This window comes from Callospermophilus lateralis, chromosome X (genome assembly GCF_048772815.1).
Source record: "Callospermophilus lateralis isolate mCalLat2 chromosome X, mCalLat2.hap1, whole genome shotgun sequence".
In the NCBI taxonomy this organism is placed as follows: domain Eukaryota; kingdom Metazoa; phylum Chordata; class Mammalia; order Rodentia; family Sciuridae; genus Callospermophilus; species Callospermophilus lateralis.
The window spans coordinates 68,400,478-68,416,681 of NC_135325.1; the positions used below are offsets into that span (position 1 = coordinate 68,400,478).

The 16,204-nt window shown below is 40.1% G+C and overlaps 2 protein-coding genes across 3 annotated transcripts in view; one reads left to right on the forward strand and one right to left on the reverse strand.

The window, feature by feature from the left end:
- Positions 1-1,849: 1,849 nt before the first annotated feature.
- On the reverse strand, positions 1,850-5,101 carry Rpl36a (ribosomal protein L36a). Its single transcript, XM_077107206.1, has 5 exons — positions 5,028-5,101; positions 4,505-4,610; positions 4,232-4,299; positions 2,283-2,405; positions 1,850-1,916 (listed from the first exon to the last, which is right to left on the reverse strand). The coding sequence occupies exons 1-5, from the start codon at positions 5,028-5,030 to the stop codon at positions 1,896-1,898; spliced, it is 321 nt and encodes a 106-aa protein (XP_076963321.1). The 5' UTR covers positions 5,031-5,101; the 3' UTR covers positions 1,850-1,895.
- A 153-nt stretch (positions 5,102-5,254) lies between these two features.
- Positions 5,255-16,204, forward strand: part of Btk (Bruton tyrosine kinase) — a 37,804-nt gene continuing 26,854 nt past the window's right edge. Inside the window, exon 1 of one of the 2 annotated variants that reach the window (XM_077106611.1) lies at positions 5,255-5,418. The gene's annotated coding sequence lies outside the window, so the exon portion shown is untranslated. Of the gene's footprint in view, positions 5,419-9,272; positions 9,374-16,204 lie in introns of those variants that run through there. The other variant, XM_077106610.1, reaches the window with a different exon arrangement.

Here is a 16,204-nt window from a genome sequence, read left to right on the forward strand (position 1 = left end):
TGAGGTTCATACTTCTGTTTTTGCTCATGTTGGAGAACAGTTGTAATAAAAGGGAGGTGGAAAAGTGATTGATATTTCAGATCCTACTTCAAGAGTTAAATGGTTTTAATCCTGGAAACAATGTTCTCTTTGCTATTAATCCTCTCTTGTATTATAATCCTATGTCATGCCTTCAGAACAAGAATTCCAGAATTTGCAATAGCAACTCATCACCTACTTTTTCAAAGAAAGAAGGGGGGAATATGTTGGGAGCCACTCTGGAAACACACACCCTTAAGTCCTGAGCAAGATATACTGAACAATTATTGCACACCACAATAACAGGCTTTACTGCTGCTTAGATAATGAGGCATGGCTCCAGGAGTAGGCATTACCTGGTGGGGTTCAGTTACACTCACCTGTTCCTTTGTAATCCCCTACCCCTTGCCCCTTTTTTGGATAGAAATTCTAAGAAACGGCATCCCCCAATAAAAGCTAACTGCAGAATGTGTGCTCCCCCTCATCAGCCTCTTGTGACTTTCTCTTGCCCCCCTTGTTGGAGCCTGAGGTCGGGAGCTGGGGACGCCATCCTGAAGCTCTTTAAAAAGGTATTCTGTGTCTGCATGGTATTTTGGGTCACCCCAAATTCACCTGAGTGACTTTGGTTGAAAGGTATTCTGCATCTGCATGGTATTTTGGGTCACCCCAAATCCACCCGAGTGACTTTGGTTCAGTTGCCCGCACTTGGTGGGGGCAGCACTCACCCATTGTGAATGTTCATGCAATAGTACCAAAAGGGCCACCCAAAACAAAAATGCATGCTGGAATAATTATGCCTGTCATGTGATTTCACCAATTATTTTCATAATACTTGAGAACATTCAGTTGATAAGCTGGATAAGCTGGAATAACATTGTTAAATACAGGGCTGAGGTTGTGGCTTGGTGGCAGGGCACTTGCCTAGCACTGGGTTGGATCCTCAGCACCACATTAAAAAATAATGTAAAGTATTGTGTCTTCAACTAAAAAAAAAATTTTAAAAAGTTGTTAAACACACTCATCAATGAATAGATATATTTTCTATCCAATGATCTTCCCACTGATAAAACTGCCATATTTGTTTCACTGTAAGGTTCTGCTGCTGAAATACAAAAAACTAATTTTAATCAATAAGACTGCAATGTAGGAGTAAAAAAGAATGTGTAACTTCAAACTATGTTGAAATACTTGTTAAAAAGAGAGAATATACTTGGTTAAGGTTTTTTTTTTTTTTTTTTGTTTTTTTGTTTCAACCAGAGATTGAACCCAAGGACACTTAACCTCTGAGCCACATCCCCAGCCCTTTCTATGTTTTAGGCAGAATCTTGCTAAGTTGCTTGGGGGCCTCACTAAATTGCTGAGGCTATGAATTTGCAATCCTCCTGCCTCACCTTCCAGAGAGGCTGGGATTACAGGCATGCACCACCATGACCTGCTGCTTAAGGTTTCTTAAGGCTATCAATACACTGGAAAGTTTGTAATATTTTACACTTATCCCAACATGATAAAAATGTCTACTTTAAAATGTTAAAAGGGTAGCCTCACCAAGTGAGGTGGCAAACACTTGTAATCAACTACTCCAGAGGCAAAGCAGAATGATCCCAAGTTCAAGGCCAACCTGGGCAACTCAGAAACACTCCATTTCAAAATAAAGGGCTGGGGCTGAGTGACAAAGCACTTGCTTAGCAGTAATAAGCCCTTTGTGCAATCCACAATACAGTCCTCCCAATCACACATTTGATATGAGCTCAACCAATGAATCAAAATGTAGTACTCTAAACCATAATCACAAATTTCCCAGAACACCAAATGCAACCAAATTAAGCGAAGATAACCTCAACATTTTATTATCTTCATAACAAAACAAACGATGAAGCTTAGAACTGGATCACTTGGCCCTGTAATGAAACAGAAAAAAAATATTGAGTTTTATATTTTGGAAAGAACCACCACTCCATCAATAACAATCTTTTCTAAGAGATAATCATGCTATGTATGTTGAAACAAGTTTCCTCATTCTTCCTGTCCTACTTACAGCAAAACCAACACTAAAAACCTTACACTGAAATCTGAAACTTTCTAAGTATGATACTTAACAAGTGTTAGATTTCAAATACTGGGTTTAAGGATGCTCAACCAGTTAAATCTATGTAAATATTCCCAAATCTAAAAAAAATTCTGGTCCTAAGCATTTCAGACAAGGGATACATAACCTGTACTGTCAGCTATGGATAAACATAATAGAGCTATAAATAAGATTATACCTTTCTCTTCTTATCTCCTCCCAGTTCAAAATGTTTGCATCTCTTAATAGCCAGCATTCTTTTAGATCTGCAGTTAGGCTCAACACACTCAAGCCTCAGCACAATCTTCTTTGTAGTTTTAGCCTGGAAAAAAAGCCAGATCCTTCGTAAATCATTGCAGAACATCACTTTCTGGCTAGGTATGGTGGTACACACCTATAATCATCACAATTTGGGAGGCTGAGACTATAGGATTTCGAGTTCCAGGAACAGCCTCAGCAACTTAGCAAGACCCTGTCTCAAATTTTTTAAAAAAAGGAGGGATAGAAATTTGTTAAGGATGCCCAGTGATGAAGCATCCCTTGGTTCAATCCCTTGTGCTAAAAAACGAATAAAAAAAAAAGAAAATTAGGGCTGGGGTTGTAGCTCAGTGGTAGAGAGCTTCCTAGTACTTGTGTGGCACTGGGTTTGATCCTTGGCACCACATAAAAATAAAACAAAATAAAGATACTGTGTCCCTCTACAACAACAAAAAAAATTTAAAGAGTCCATGTTTATCTTAAAAAAGAAAATTACTTTTTAAAAAAATGAATATGTTGGGTTCAACACTACTTAAAGCTTTGCAAATCATAGTTGCCATTTGTCTTTGGCTATATAAGGAGAAAGTAATACAGTAATAGCAAAAATGGCAGGTTATCCAACTGTCATCAAGTTCTACTAATATCCATTACATCAAATATCCTACAGAGCTTATTAGACTCTCATTATGCTACCTTGAACTTCTGGCCTCTCAGCAGAATGCTGCATAGTTCATATATATATTTCATATAATCAAAAAGGAGTGAACCAAGTTTTGTAACTATGTAATAACACAACTTTTCTTTCTTTTTTTTTTAGAGAGAGTGAGAGAGAATTTTTTGTTTTTTTTTTTGTTTTGTTTTTTTTTTTTTAGTTTTCGGCAGACACAACATTTTTGCTTGTATGTGGTGCTGAGAATCGAACCCGGGCCGCACCCATGCCAGGCAAGCGCACTGCCGCTTGAGCCACATTGCCAGCCCATAACACAACTTTTCTAATTCATTAAATAGGGTAATATCAATTCTCGTAAGATTGTTTGCATCTAAAATTCATGCACATTTGATTGAGTTATCTAACCAAGCTACACTCTCCACTAATAAAACTTTTAGCCTTCCCCTTTAGTCAGAGCTCTGCTGCTCATCTGCAGTTCACAAAAGATCAAGACCTAGACAGAACCTAGACAAGTTATAAGTGAAAAGACATTCAAGCGTTCCTTTTACCAGCTTGTAGTCACGCCATTTATCAAACTCAAGTTACTCTTTAATATTTTCTGGAACCAGGCTGGATGAAAAGAAATGTGGTAAGAGATGCAGTGCTGGAGCAAATCCTATGTTCTAGGCACTGTGCTAATTAAGAAAACTCAGCCTGAGAATAATATATTATTCACAAGGCTAATGGAAGCCTAAATGACTATTGTAAAGTTTGAAGGCTTCGTGAAAGAGGTAGCAGACTGAGAAGCCAAATGACATTTTTTTTTTGCAGTGCTGGGGAAATTGATGAACACTGGGCTTCACCATGCTAAGCAAGGCTCTTCCACTGAGCTATAAACCCAGCCCCAAATAACAATTCTTACTGCACTGAAGAGCTGAGAATTCAGACCTGATGATGCGAAGAGGCAAAATGAAAGGACTTACTGATGTACTAAAACTTCAGTTCTTAGGAAACAGGACATAATCCTTGTTTTTGCCTCTTCCAAAAGAGGACAAAAAATATAAACAATCAGTGCAGTCCTATGTCTGTCAGACATCCAGCTCCACTGCCTAGTACATGTCACTGCAGGCACTTGCAATAACTTTGCTGAGATTAATGCTATGTGTGTGGGGTAGAGATGACAAATGCAAGATCCTTACCACACATAATAAGGTCCATGTCAATTCATAATCACCACTAACCTTTTTCCTGAAAATTGGCTTAGTCTGCCCACCATAGCCACTCTGTTTCCTGTCATACCGCCGCTTTCCTGGAAAAAGAAGTTGTTTGTTATGGTACACTAAAGATCATAAACCACAACAGACACATGGAAAAAAGTCCTTTGGGTTTTATCTTGAGCTTCCCAGATTAGTGCCTATGTGAGGGCCAGGTGGCGGAAAGGACACCATACTGGGCTCTCCGCACACCCCTTCATAAATACCACATCAACACCAAATTAGCAGAAGCCATCTTACCCTGTGCATACAGAGAATCCTTGCCCTTCTTGTACTGTGTCACTTTGTGGGGTTGGTGTTTGCCACATTTCTTACAGAACGTCCGGCGGGTCTTAGGAACGTTCACCTAGTAAACACACCATACACAAAACGTATCAGACCAAAATGGCCCAATTGCCTCACTGACTCAGCTGCAGCTGAGGAAACCCACGCCAACTTGATTCTATCTCCTTGCTAACACGCAACGATCCTGTGGCTGCAAAATGTGGTCCAGTCCCATGTGCTTCAAGCACAGCAACCTCCTTTAGGACCCAAAGAGGTTAGAAAGCTTATTAACCTCACCCACGGCTAAGTCTACCTCACAGACCCCATCACTTCAATTTCAGCTCCCAGAGCCTGGTCTCTTCAGGATCTATCCCAGTAATGCTGGGTTTCATTGGGATATCGGGACCACGCAGGGGCCTGGAGCCACCACAGGACAGTACCGTTTACGCGGCGGTAAGGATTAAGCTGGATGTTACCAGGTCCAAACCCAACGTCCTACCATGTTTGCGACAGCGTTATCGGCAAGGAAAGAAAGAAAGAGGGCCGGAAACGGAAGTATATAGGAGGTTCCGGCTCGCACTTTCTCCTGGGAGTCAGAGAGAGCGACGAAAGAGTACCAGGTTCATGGTGCAGCGACCTCTGGCGGCTGAGAGGACTGGATTCCTAGCCGAGGGTGGGAGCTTCAAGGAAGGGCTCTCTTCTCCTCCATTTCCCCCAGCCTCCTGACTTTGCAATTTTCATTTTTGGCGGGCGTTGCTACGTAGTATCGTTAAGTGAAGGAAGCAGGGCTCTTTCCAGACTTTCTGGCCTCCCTGTCCCTGAGGGAAGCCGAGACTAGGGTAGAATGGAGGGGCCCTTCATCTCTGCGTTTTATTCCTGTTCCACCTCAGGTATGCTGGGAGCATGTTTCACAGTGAATGGTTCAAAGGAGGAATTAGAAAGAGCAAATTGCGCCAGTTAATTTATCACGTGGTCAGTAGGTCTATTCAACAAATGTTTATTGAATGCCTATTCTGTGTCAGGCACTGTTCTAAGGGAGGGGCACAATAATATATTCATAAATATAAAATTATGAATTGAGTTCTTCAAAGAAAAGGAACAATGATCCATATTAAAGCAACACTTTCAGCTGATGGAGTTAGTTGGCTGCTGTAAGTTATGATAAGTGAAATTGAAATCATTCAGCTCCTGCAACAGTAGTTAGCAGGAGATATACTCTAGGTTTCAAGGCAGTTCAGCAGAGGAAGGCTAAGGGTGTTGAGCTTCAAAATGGATTGTCTCCTACAATTCTCACAGTAATTCTAGGTTAACAAATTGAGGCCATGTAATGTTAAGTGATTTACCCAATGTCAACAGTATTTAATAGATCCAGGATACAAACCTGAGTAGTCTAACTCCAGAGCCTGGGTTCCTTTACAATTAGGCAATACCGCTATTGTGGCCTGCTAATTATAATACCTAACAATTATGGATCACTTATGTGCTAGATATTCTCCCAACCACTTTGCATACAACCTCTTGAAAACCACCACAGGAGGCTTGTGCCATTATTAATATTTATCAGGCGAGAAACCTGAGGTATAAGGAGCATTAAACTCACTTACCTGAAATTACACAGGTGGTTATTTTTTAAACTGGAATGTGATCTTAGGTCATCTAACACTACAGCCTTGCACTTAACTGCTGTACCACAAAGGTGAAGCAGGGATGCCAGCAGGGTAGAGAAAGTAAGGACAGAGAGTTGGATTGGGATGCAGGAGGAGGTGGCAGTGGATTAGGGTATAAGGAACTATGAGAGCCTAAAGTATCCTGTTTGCTCCAGGAATACCAATGAGTCCTGAGTTGACTCTCTGATCACTCCTTTTTTTTAACGATCTCGGGACTAAGTTATTAAAAACATTACCATTACCTGCTACATTTTTTTTAAGTTTCTTTGCCAAACTGCCAGCTTGAAACCTCACAGCATCTTCTTCTCTCCAGACTTTAAAGCAATGATACCGGTCTTTAGGGAATTTCCAAAGGTTTGTATGTCAATTACATGGAAATATGAAGATAGCAAACATGGGTCCTCTTCTTCTAATCAACCTTTGTTCTATCATTCCCTATGTGGCATGACTTAAAGTTTTTTGAGTTTTTTTTTATTGCTGTTGTTTATTTTTAAATATTTAATTGAAAAATTACATATAGTCAAGATATCCAGTGTGATTATTTGCTATTCATATAAATTGTGTAATAATTACCAGAGTCAAGTTAACACATCCATCATTGCCATTTTGTGCTTGTGTAGGAGTAAGAACACTTAAATCTGTTATCTTATCAAATTTCAAGTAAACAGTATAGTATTAACTATCATCACATGCTATATATTAGAGCCCCAGAACTTATTCATCTATACATCAATCCTGATCTCTGTTTTGGAAATGATCTTGTTCATTAATTTTCCCATAAAGTGAGGCACTCTGAATTTAACACAAAACTATAGGTGTGGCCTGGTCTTGCAGAATAGGTAGCACGTTCACTTTTCTCTTTCTTAATTCTACAAGGAAATCTAATGTTACCTTGGGTTTTTGGGCAACCATCTAACTGATGTGACATATCTCTTGATAACTATCTGCAAAAACCCTGAACCATTTTTACAAATGTTACTGCTCCTCTAGTTTTACTTGGAGTCATTTTCTTGGAATGGGAGGATGGTAACTGGGAATTGAAACCAGCAGCATTGGGCTGGAGATGTGGCTCAAGTGGTAGCGCGCTCGCCTGGCATGCGTGCGGCCTGGGTTCAATCCTCAGCACCACATACAAATAAAGATGTTGTGTCTGCTGAAAACTAAAAAATAAGTATTAAAATTCTCTCTCTCTCTCTTTAAAAAAAAGAAACCAGTGGCACTTTACCACTGAGCTATATCCACAGTTCTTTTTATTCATTTGTTTATTTTAATTTTGATACATGGTCTTGGTGAAGCTGGCCTCCAACTTGAAGTCCTCCTGCCTCTTTCTCCTGAATTGCTAGGATAACAGGTGTGCACTACTGTGCCCAATTTACCTGAAGTCATTTGAATTTCAAAGTTTAGGCTCAGTTATGGGGCATCACTCTTAGGCCTGGTAAAATACCCTTTGTTGAATTTGACTTCTCACACCAGGTGGTCAAGAATCTTTTTGGACCTGAGTCTGTCATCCCAAGTAGTTCATACAAACTTGCACTACTCAGCACTATTCAGACTAGATAGGCTACTTTATCTGTCTTTCTCAAAGAAATATTGAGCAGGATAGCACCAAGAACCAAACCTTAATATTACATTGGGAATCTGAGGTGACACTTAGCCATTCATTTGCACTATTTGAGTACAGTAGTTTGATATGGACAAATGTGCTAGGGGAGCAGTTATGGGCATTGGGTGAAGAGCCTAGGTTCACTTCATCCTTTCCCTAGTCCTCCTCTCTGTCTGGATTTCCGTTTTATGCATATCAACTCCCAGTTCCCATCCCAAGATGATCCTGGGCAAAAGATGAGGCATGTGATAATAAGCAGCATCTGGCTGAAGAAAAAGTGAGGCAAGGTAAAATGCAGTAAGTACCTGTGGCCAACACTCAGGCAGTGAATGAAGCAGCTATTTCAGGAGACTAATGAAAGAATATATACAATTTGTCAATAAAGTAGGGAGATCTGTACAACACTCACTGCCCATCTGTCTTGTACAGATATGAAGATTAATCACTCTATCATCCTACCAAAGTTTATCTTTTAAAAATACTGTTGCCTTAAAAATTCTGATGGACTCATGGGAACTGTGATCGGTTTCTACATTAGGGTAGCACTACAGGGCAAGAAAATATGGGAGTGCCACATAAGTTAAGGTGGGCAAGCAGATCAGTTACAAGGGGTTCTGCCATCACCAGGGTCTGTAGGCAACACTGTTTGCATTTCCTCAGAGAATCTTTAGGGAGAAGATTGTAGGTGGAAACATAGCCTGGGAGGCTTCTGTGGAAACATCCAGGCTTCAAGTAACACACGTAAGTCTTGTTTCCTGTTTTATAGGATTAAAGAGAAAAGTGTTATTTGTTAATCCCTGAGGCCAAATCTTAAATGGAGAAAATCAACATTCATGGAAAATGGGGAAGGGCATGAGTCTTTGTGTGTGGGTTTACATCTTGGCATTTTTATCTGTAGGAAAAAAAAGTGCTTTCTTAGAAAATGACTCAGCAGGGGAAGTCTTGTCTGTACCTTTGTCAGGGTGCATACTTTTGGGTCCCTGTCTGAGCACTCTCCTTCCTTTACTATAGAGTTTAATTGTGTGACCCTGAGTCTCCTGCCTCAAAGGAGGTAGACTCTAAAGACACCCCTCTTGGGCAGTCCCTTTGTTCTGCACCATCTTCGGCACACACACACACACACACCCAAGCCTCCTTTCTCTGTGCTATTTCCATAATCCTTTATCTCAAGGAGGGCAACCTGATGATCTGTCTACTCATCCCAGCCCCTTATAGAGTCTCAGTGGCCCTAGTAATGTTGAGAAATGTTCTTTCAGAACTGGACTCAAGATAGTAGTGTCAGAGGTCCCAACCAAATGAGGGGCGGGGACAATTGTGGGGGTGGAATAAGGACAGCAGCAGGGAACCAGATACCATGCTGCTGAGAAGAAGAAAAAAAAGACATTGGTTTAAGTCAGGAAACAAAAAAAGGGAACTGAGTGGCTGTGAAAGGGTGGGGTTTGCTCAGACTGTCCTTCCTCTCTGGACTGTAAGAATATGTCTCCAGAGCCAGTGTCTTCGGAGATCGAGTGCCACCTTCCAAGTCCTGGCATCTCAATGCATCTGGGAAGCTACCTCCATTAAGTCAGGACCAAGGTGGGTCTGGGGAATGGCAGGGACTGGACAGCAGCAGCAGCAAGTACCTCTCTTGGGACCCCTTAAGACCAGAGAGAAAGCATGGCTGATGCCATATATTTGCTGGTAGAGGAGGCTGGTGGAGGGTGGGAGTGTCATCAGCACAAGGCCCTAGCAGTCTGTTCCGGTGATGAGAGGGGCTATAGGGGTCCTTTCCGGAGAGGGCTGTGGGGGGAACAGGAAGAGAAAAAAGTTATCTGAGGTGACCATCTGAACAGGTAGCGAATGTTGGAAGGGGACACCTCCGCAAAACATGCTGGAAAAGAGATAATGCAGTTGGCAGTAAGGTTAAAAAAAAAAATTTGGTCAAATATCACTTGAAGACTCCAAATATATATTGGGTCAATGGGGCCCTTAGATTGAAATTCTAAGAGGCAGCCTATCTGGGAAAATGGTAAATGCTCAATAGGCATTTACCAATAGGCACAATAGGCAGTGCAAGCTGGGGAAAGGCCCTGGCTAGACTAAGGTGCTAAGCTACAAGCCTTGGTCTGCATCAGGCCAAATATCGCCAGGATCACATCTGGCTGGTTGAAAGGATTGTGTGGATGCTGTGCCAACCTCATGGTAATAGTGGATAAGAGACTGGGCCAGAATAAAGCAGCCTCCACCTCAGCCCAGGCAGTGAGGGCAACCCTGAAGATCATGGTGAAGATTTCTCTTCCTACCATTGCCTACCATGTGCACAGCTTACTTTTCTCCTATCTTCATTATTTATCCTCTCATTTCCTCTCCATTTCTCCTTTCCTTCTTCTTCTCTTCCTTTCTCTACCTGTATCCCCTCTTCTTTACATCCTCCTTTATTTTATTCATCACCATATCCCTGATGCAGAGTCAGCACTTAATAAGTAATCGTTGAATTGAATTGAATTTTACTTGCCCCTTTCTCCTCTGGCTCTTTACCATCCCCCCTTTTGCCTAGTACCCTTCCTACTGACTTATTGGAAGTAGTTACTGTATAAATAAATATAAATACATTAAAACAGGGCCTGACAATAATAAGTATTCTATCTCAGCATTTGCTATTATTTTTATTATGCCTAGGGCCTGCCAATGTCTTCACAAATCATATCCAGAGCAAATAGTTTAGCATTTAGAATAAAAGGGATTGCTGACCCTGATCAAGACATTCTTGGAGGGGTTGTCAGACCTCCAAACGGAATCACAATTTCCTGGCTACCCAGTTCTCAAAGACAAAAAATTCCATGTGTGCATTTCCAGAGACAGGACAGCAGCAAAGTCCAAAGGCTGGGGTAGGGGAGTTTATACAGCTCAGGGGCTGTCTTCTTTGCTGTTAGTTGTGTATTAGTTCTGCTCCTTCTCTCATTTTGTATGCCAAGCCTCTAAAGCAAGAGTGCTACAGCCTCTCTGGAGCCTCAGTTATTTGATAAAAGTGTCACCCTCAAAATAAGCCATAAAATATAGATATTTGTGGAAACTTAAAGCTTATTACACCTAAACAATATTTCTTAGGGCCTGCCCTATCTACTCTATTCTGGCCCCTTTATATTCATGCTGAACTACTGTTGTGTTAAAGTCTAAATTCCAGTTGTGTATGGCTATTGGTGTTTTTGTTTAGAATCCTTTGTAAATTCCTTATGGTAAGAACTAGTATAACTTTCCATCCACTTCTAGGGTATTGGTGCAGTTTTAAATTATCACTATGATTTATTATTTCCATTCGAGCAAATTTCCTATATAGTTTCCTTTCAGTGGACTAGACCATACCAGGAAGTTGCTTAGGTATAAGGGGAAGATATGGCTTTTGAAAACCAGTTTGGGTGTTCTCCAAAGAGTATCAGATACCTGATACTTTTCCCTCAGTAATGCTGAGATCTGATTGCTAACTTCTGAGAATAAGGAAGAGCTAGGTTTTTCAGTGAGGCAGTACACAATAAGAAGATAGAGAGGAGACCTCGACTCCAAAGCTGCTTTGTTATGCATGAAGCCATCAAGGGGGAGGGGAAGGTAGAACTCCTCTGAGGACCCTGAAACAATTGGGCCACGTGTGACTTTCAGTTTCTATGGAGATTCATGTTCAGTGACTGTGGGGGATTTGAGAGCATTACAAACCTAGAAGCTTTAATCCCACACTTTCATCCCCACTCTTTGAAAGCCCTCACCATAAACCTCCATGAAATGAAAATAAACTACAGTCTATTAACTGTATGGAAATTCTAGAATCAAGAGAAATTAAATTGTAGATAGGTGTAAGATTGGAATATACTAGAACTGGAGATCACTGACTTAATGAAAAGAACAAGTTAGTCTGCTATAAAATCAAAATTTATAAAGTGATTGCAAATGGAGCAGAAAAGAGATAAGGATGGGGGGCTGGGAATATAGCTTAGCTGGTAGGGTGCTTCCTCACATACACAAGGCCCTGGGTTCAATCCCTAGCACCACATACAAAAAAAAAATGAATGTTTACTGGGCACGGTGGTGTATGCCTTTAATTCCAGCAGCTCAGGAGGTTGAGGCAGGAGGATTGCAAGTTCAAAGCCAACCTCAGCAAAAGCAAGGTACTAAGCTACTCAGGGAGACCCTGTCTCTAAATAAAATACAAAATAGGGCTGGAGATGTGGCTCAGTGGTCAAGTTCCTCTGAGTTCAATCCCCGGTACCCCCCGCCTCCCAAAAAGAAACATTGGTTGTTCAAAACATTACAAAGCTAGAAACAGATCTTATTTAGAAAGAGATATGTTGAATAGATGATGGATAGATCGATTTTTTTAAAAAAAACAAGCAAATCATAAATAGTATGTGCGATGATTTCAAATATAATAAGAAAATGCACAGAAAAAATATAAAGAAATATGCCAAGAGATTATTGCATCTGGATAATAAGCTGATAATTGATTTTTTTTCTTTTTAATACTCCTGTGCTTGAAACTTGTCTATAATGAATGTGTTATTTTGATATGAAAGGACAAACAAATAAAATGTTTAAACCAGCTGGGTGTGGTGGTTTTCACCATAATCCCAGCAAGTGGGAAGGCTGAAGCATGAGGCTCACAAGTTCGAGGTCAGCCTGGACAACTTAGCAAGAGCTTGTCTCAAAATAAAAATAAATAAAAAAGGCTAGGGATGTAACTCAGTGGTAGAGTGACCCAGTTCTATATCCAACGTGCCACAATACACACACACACACACACACACACACACACACATGTTTAAACTAAAGAAAAAAAAATAAACTTGGGGAAAAAAAAAGGCCAAAGAGACACAGAAGATGGAATACCCTAGCAGTGACCCTTAGGACAGAGGGACAAAACTGAAAGTATGACACCAATCTGACACTGACTGTAAACTTGTGGATTGAGTGTCTGTCTCTTCTTCCAGGATCACTTGCCCAGAAGCTATTGTTTCTAGTGCAGGGTAAAAGAGATGATGAATCACTCAGATTAAGAAATTTCCAAAACAACAGAAGAAAAATGTAAAATGTCAACCATATAAAATGGTATGGAAAGAATCAGAACCCCCAGACCTGTTGGAAATGATTATTGCAGATCAGAACTTTCCTGGTTAGCATGCAGCCCCAAATCTAATGTAATGTCAAGCAACAGGAGAATGGGAAAAATGGACTTTATTCACCAGAAATATTTTATGTGCATAAAAATTAATTTAAATGAGCTGGGTGCAATAACCACACCTGTGATCCCAGCAATTCAGGAGGCTAACACAGGAAGATCACAAGGCCAGCCTCAGCAACTTAGTGAGACCCTGTCTTACAATAAAAAATAAAAGGGTTGGGGATGTAGCTTAGTGGTGGAGTACCCTGGGTTCAATTCCCAGCAACCCTCCTCCTCCAAAAAAAAAAAAAGAATTAAAATGTGTGAATTAGAACTACATGATAAATAAATCATAAAACTTTATATTGAGAAAAGAAAACAAGTGGCTGGAGAATACATACCATTTAGATATAAAATTTAAAACAGAAACCAATATTAAATATCTTTTGTGGATACGTACACATGTAGTAATAATATAAAAACATGCCTAGGTATGACAAACATAAATTCAATATATTGCAAACCTCTATGAAAGGAAAGGACTAAGACTGTAGAGTACACAAGGGTATTGGGCTCTAACAATAGGATGTCATTTCTTAAAAAAATAAATGACTGATGTAATTATGGCACAATATTAGGATTCTATAAAACTAAGTGGTGAGTCCATGAGTATAATGTTATTCTTTGTACTTCCTATTTGAAATATTTCATAATATACAAGAAAATATATTCAATTAAGGTTTTATATTTACAGTAACCAATAAAAACCCTAGAGATAGAGAAGAGTGGGTGTCTAACCTAAAACTGTGCTCTCATTCTGCTAAACATAAAACACCCTCCCCCCAAAAACAGCAGCAAGTGACTAGGAATCCACCAGTGAGAAAAAAATCTCCTTGAAGGGGATTTAAGGAAGGAAGATTAAAAAAATTAATAAAACCAAACAAAAAACAACAACAAGAGCAACAACAAAATCCTGGTGAAACTGAGAAGAGCTCTCATGTAAGAAGGACAACTGTTAACAGGGACAGATCACTCATACCAGCCTGGAGGAATATGAAGAGGAAAGTAACCCAGGGTCCAGGATGCTCTCTCATCCCCCACATTCACCAACATTTCCTTTCTTGCTGAACATTCATAGAAGATGCAGAGGAGTCTTTCCCAGCTGCTCTTTGATGATAGCTATGGGGAATGACAGGGTGCTGAGGTGGATGTCATCATACCTCATTAAAGGCAAAAAGAAAGTCCAGGAGGTAATGAAGTACCACAGAAACAGTAAGGATTGATTGCATGATACAGCAGTGGTATAGATGGGTGAGTTTGGACAAGTCATGTAATCTCTCTGAGTCTCAGATTTCTTATCTGTTGTGAAGAATAAATGAAATAACACATGTGAAATGTCTGTCAGGGGCTAGGGAGTTGCAGGTGCAGAGCTTGCCTGCTGTGTACAAGGCCCTTGGCTCAATCCCCAGCATTGCAAAAATATAAATAAATAAAAACAAAATAAAATGCCTGACAGGTAGATGGCGCTCAGAGAAATAGGAGTTCTGTTCCATCCTTCTACAGAGAGAAAGGGAATGACCAGAATCTTTCTGGCCAATTAAGTATACTTTAAAGGAAAAATAAAGAGAAAACACTGCTTCTTGGAAATTCTAGTTAGTTATTTGAAGTACTCTTGTACTAGAATTTCTAACTATCCTCTCATGGACTCTCCCAATCATAAGCAGGCTGTGTAGGTTTCAGAATTTTACTCTAGTGTTGTCCTTAATAGTGTTTTCTCTTATAAGCAAGATAATAGCCAATGATGGTTTAGTTTACTGATTGTGTAACTGCCATTTATATTAATTCCTTGGTATAGTGCAGTTATATGATGGCTGAACTCATATGTTAATAAGCTTTGTCTTTCTGAATTCTGTTGCAAAAGGTGGCTATATGAAAATCCTTGTATTTGTAGTTTTTTTTAAATCACAATACCTTTATTTTATTTATTTTTATGTGGGGCTGAGGATCAAACCCAGGGCTTCACACCTGCTACATGAGTGCTCTACCTCTGAGCCCCAGCCCACATTTGTAGTTTAATACAAAGAACATTGCAAGGTGTTGTGGAGTATGTCTGTAATCCCAGCAGCTGGGGAGGCTGAGGCAGGAGGAGCACAATTTCAAAGCTAGCTTTAGAAACTTAGTAAGGCCATAAGCAACTCAGTGAGATCCTGTCTCTAAATAAAATATAAAAAAGGGCTAGGGATGTGGTTCAGTGGTTAACTGCCTCTGGGTTCAATCCCTGGTACAAAACAAACAAAACATTATCACACTGATGGGGCTGGGGTTTTGGCTCGCCTAGCATAAGTGAGGCAGTGGGTTCGATCTCAGCACCAAATAAAAAAAATAAATAAACAAAATAAAGGTATTGTGTCCATCTACAACTAAAAAATAAATTCTAAAAAAAAGCCATTATAACACTGATACTGATATTCTATGCTTTAAAGAATTTTGTCTTTCTCCCCTTTTTTCTCTATATGAACAACCATGTGTGTGTGTATGTGTGTATGTGTGTGTGTGTGTGTGTGTGTGTGTGTGACATTATGTCACCTCCATTTCCATCCCACCTCACACCCCTTGAATGAGGTTCAGGGTAAGCCCTACTATGCATAATTTATGGTCAAATTGACTGTACACTGCTAATATGGTTAGAGGAAAAAATCTGGGACCTTCCACAATGAGTACTCATGGATGCTCTGCCTTCTAATGCAAAACCAACCATCCAGAAGACATAAAGATGGACGTTTATATTTTTACATTATTGGTTGATGGACTGATGGTGCCTACAGAAGAACTACCACACTTTCAAGCTACATGACTCTGTACTAAATCACAAGGGATAGGAGAAAAGTATCCAAAGAAGGAGATACCAAACCATGGAAACCTCAGTAATACTCTGGTTCAGTGATCTAGATGTTGATGCCATTTCACTTCTTTCTCAGAGAGATGATGGCTAGTGAAAAGCTTACTTACTTCCTCATACTTAGACCAGCACTAAACCCTATCCCAACACAGACATTTGAGGTGGAAGTCTTCCTCTTGTACAAACCGGATTTATTCTAAAAAAGAAAAAGATAAAAGGTAGCATCCAGAAGGACCTGTCTTAGAAGAAATAAGAGCAGAAGCTGAGACTAAAGCAGATGCTGAGTCTCAGCAGGAATGTATCCATTAAGATCCTGCAAAAAAATTAAGGGTAAAATGTTAGATGTCCTTTATTTGGCTATAAGAAGCACAATTGTGGTTTG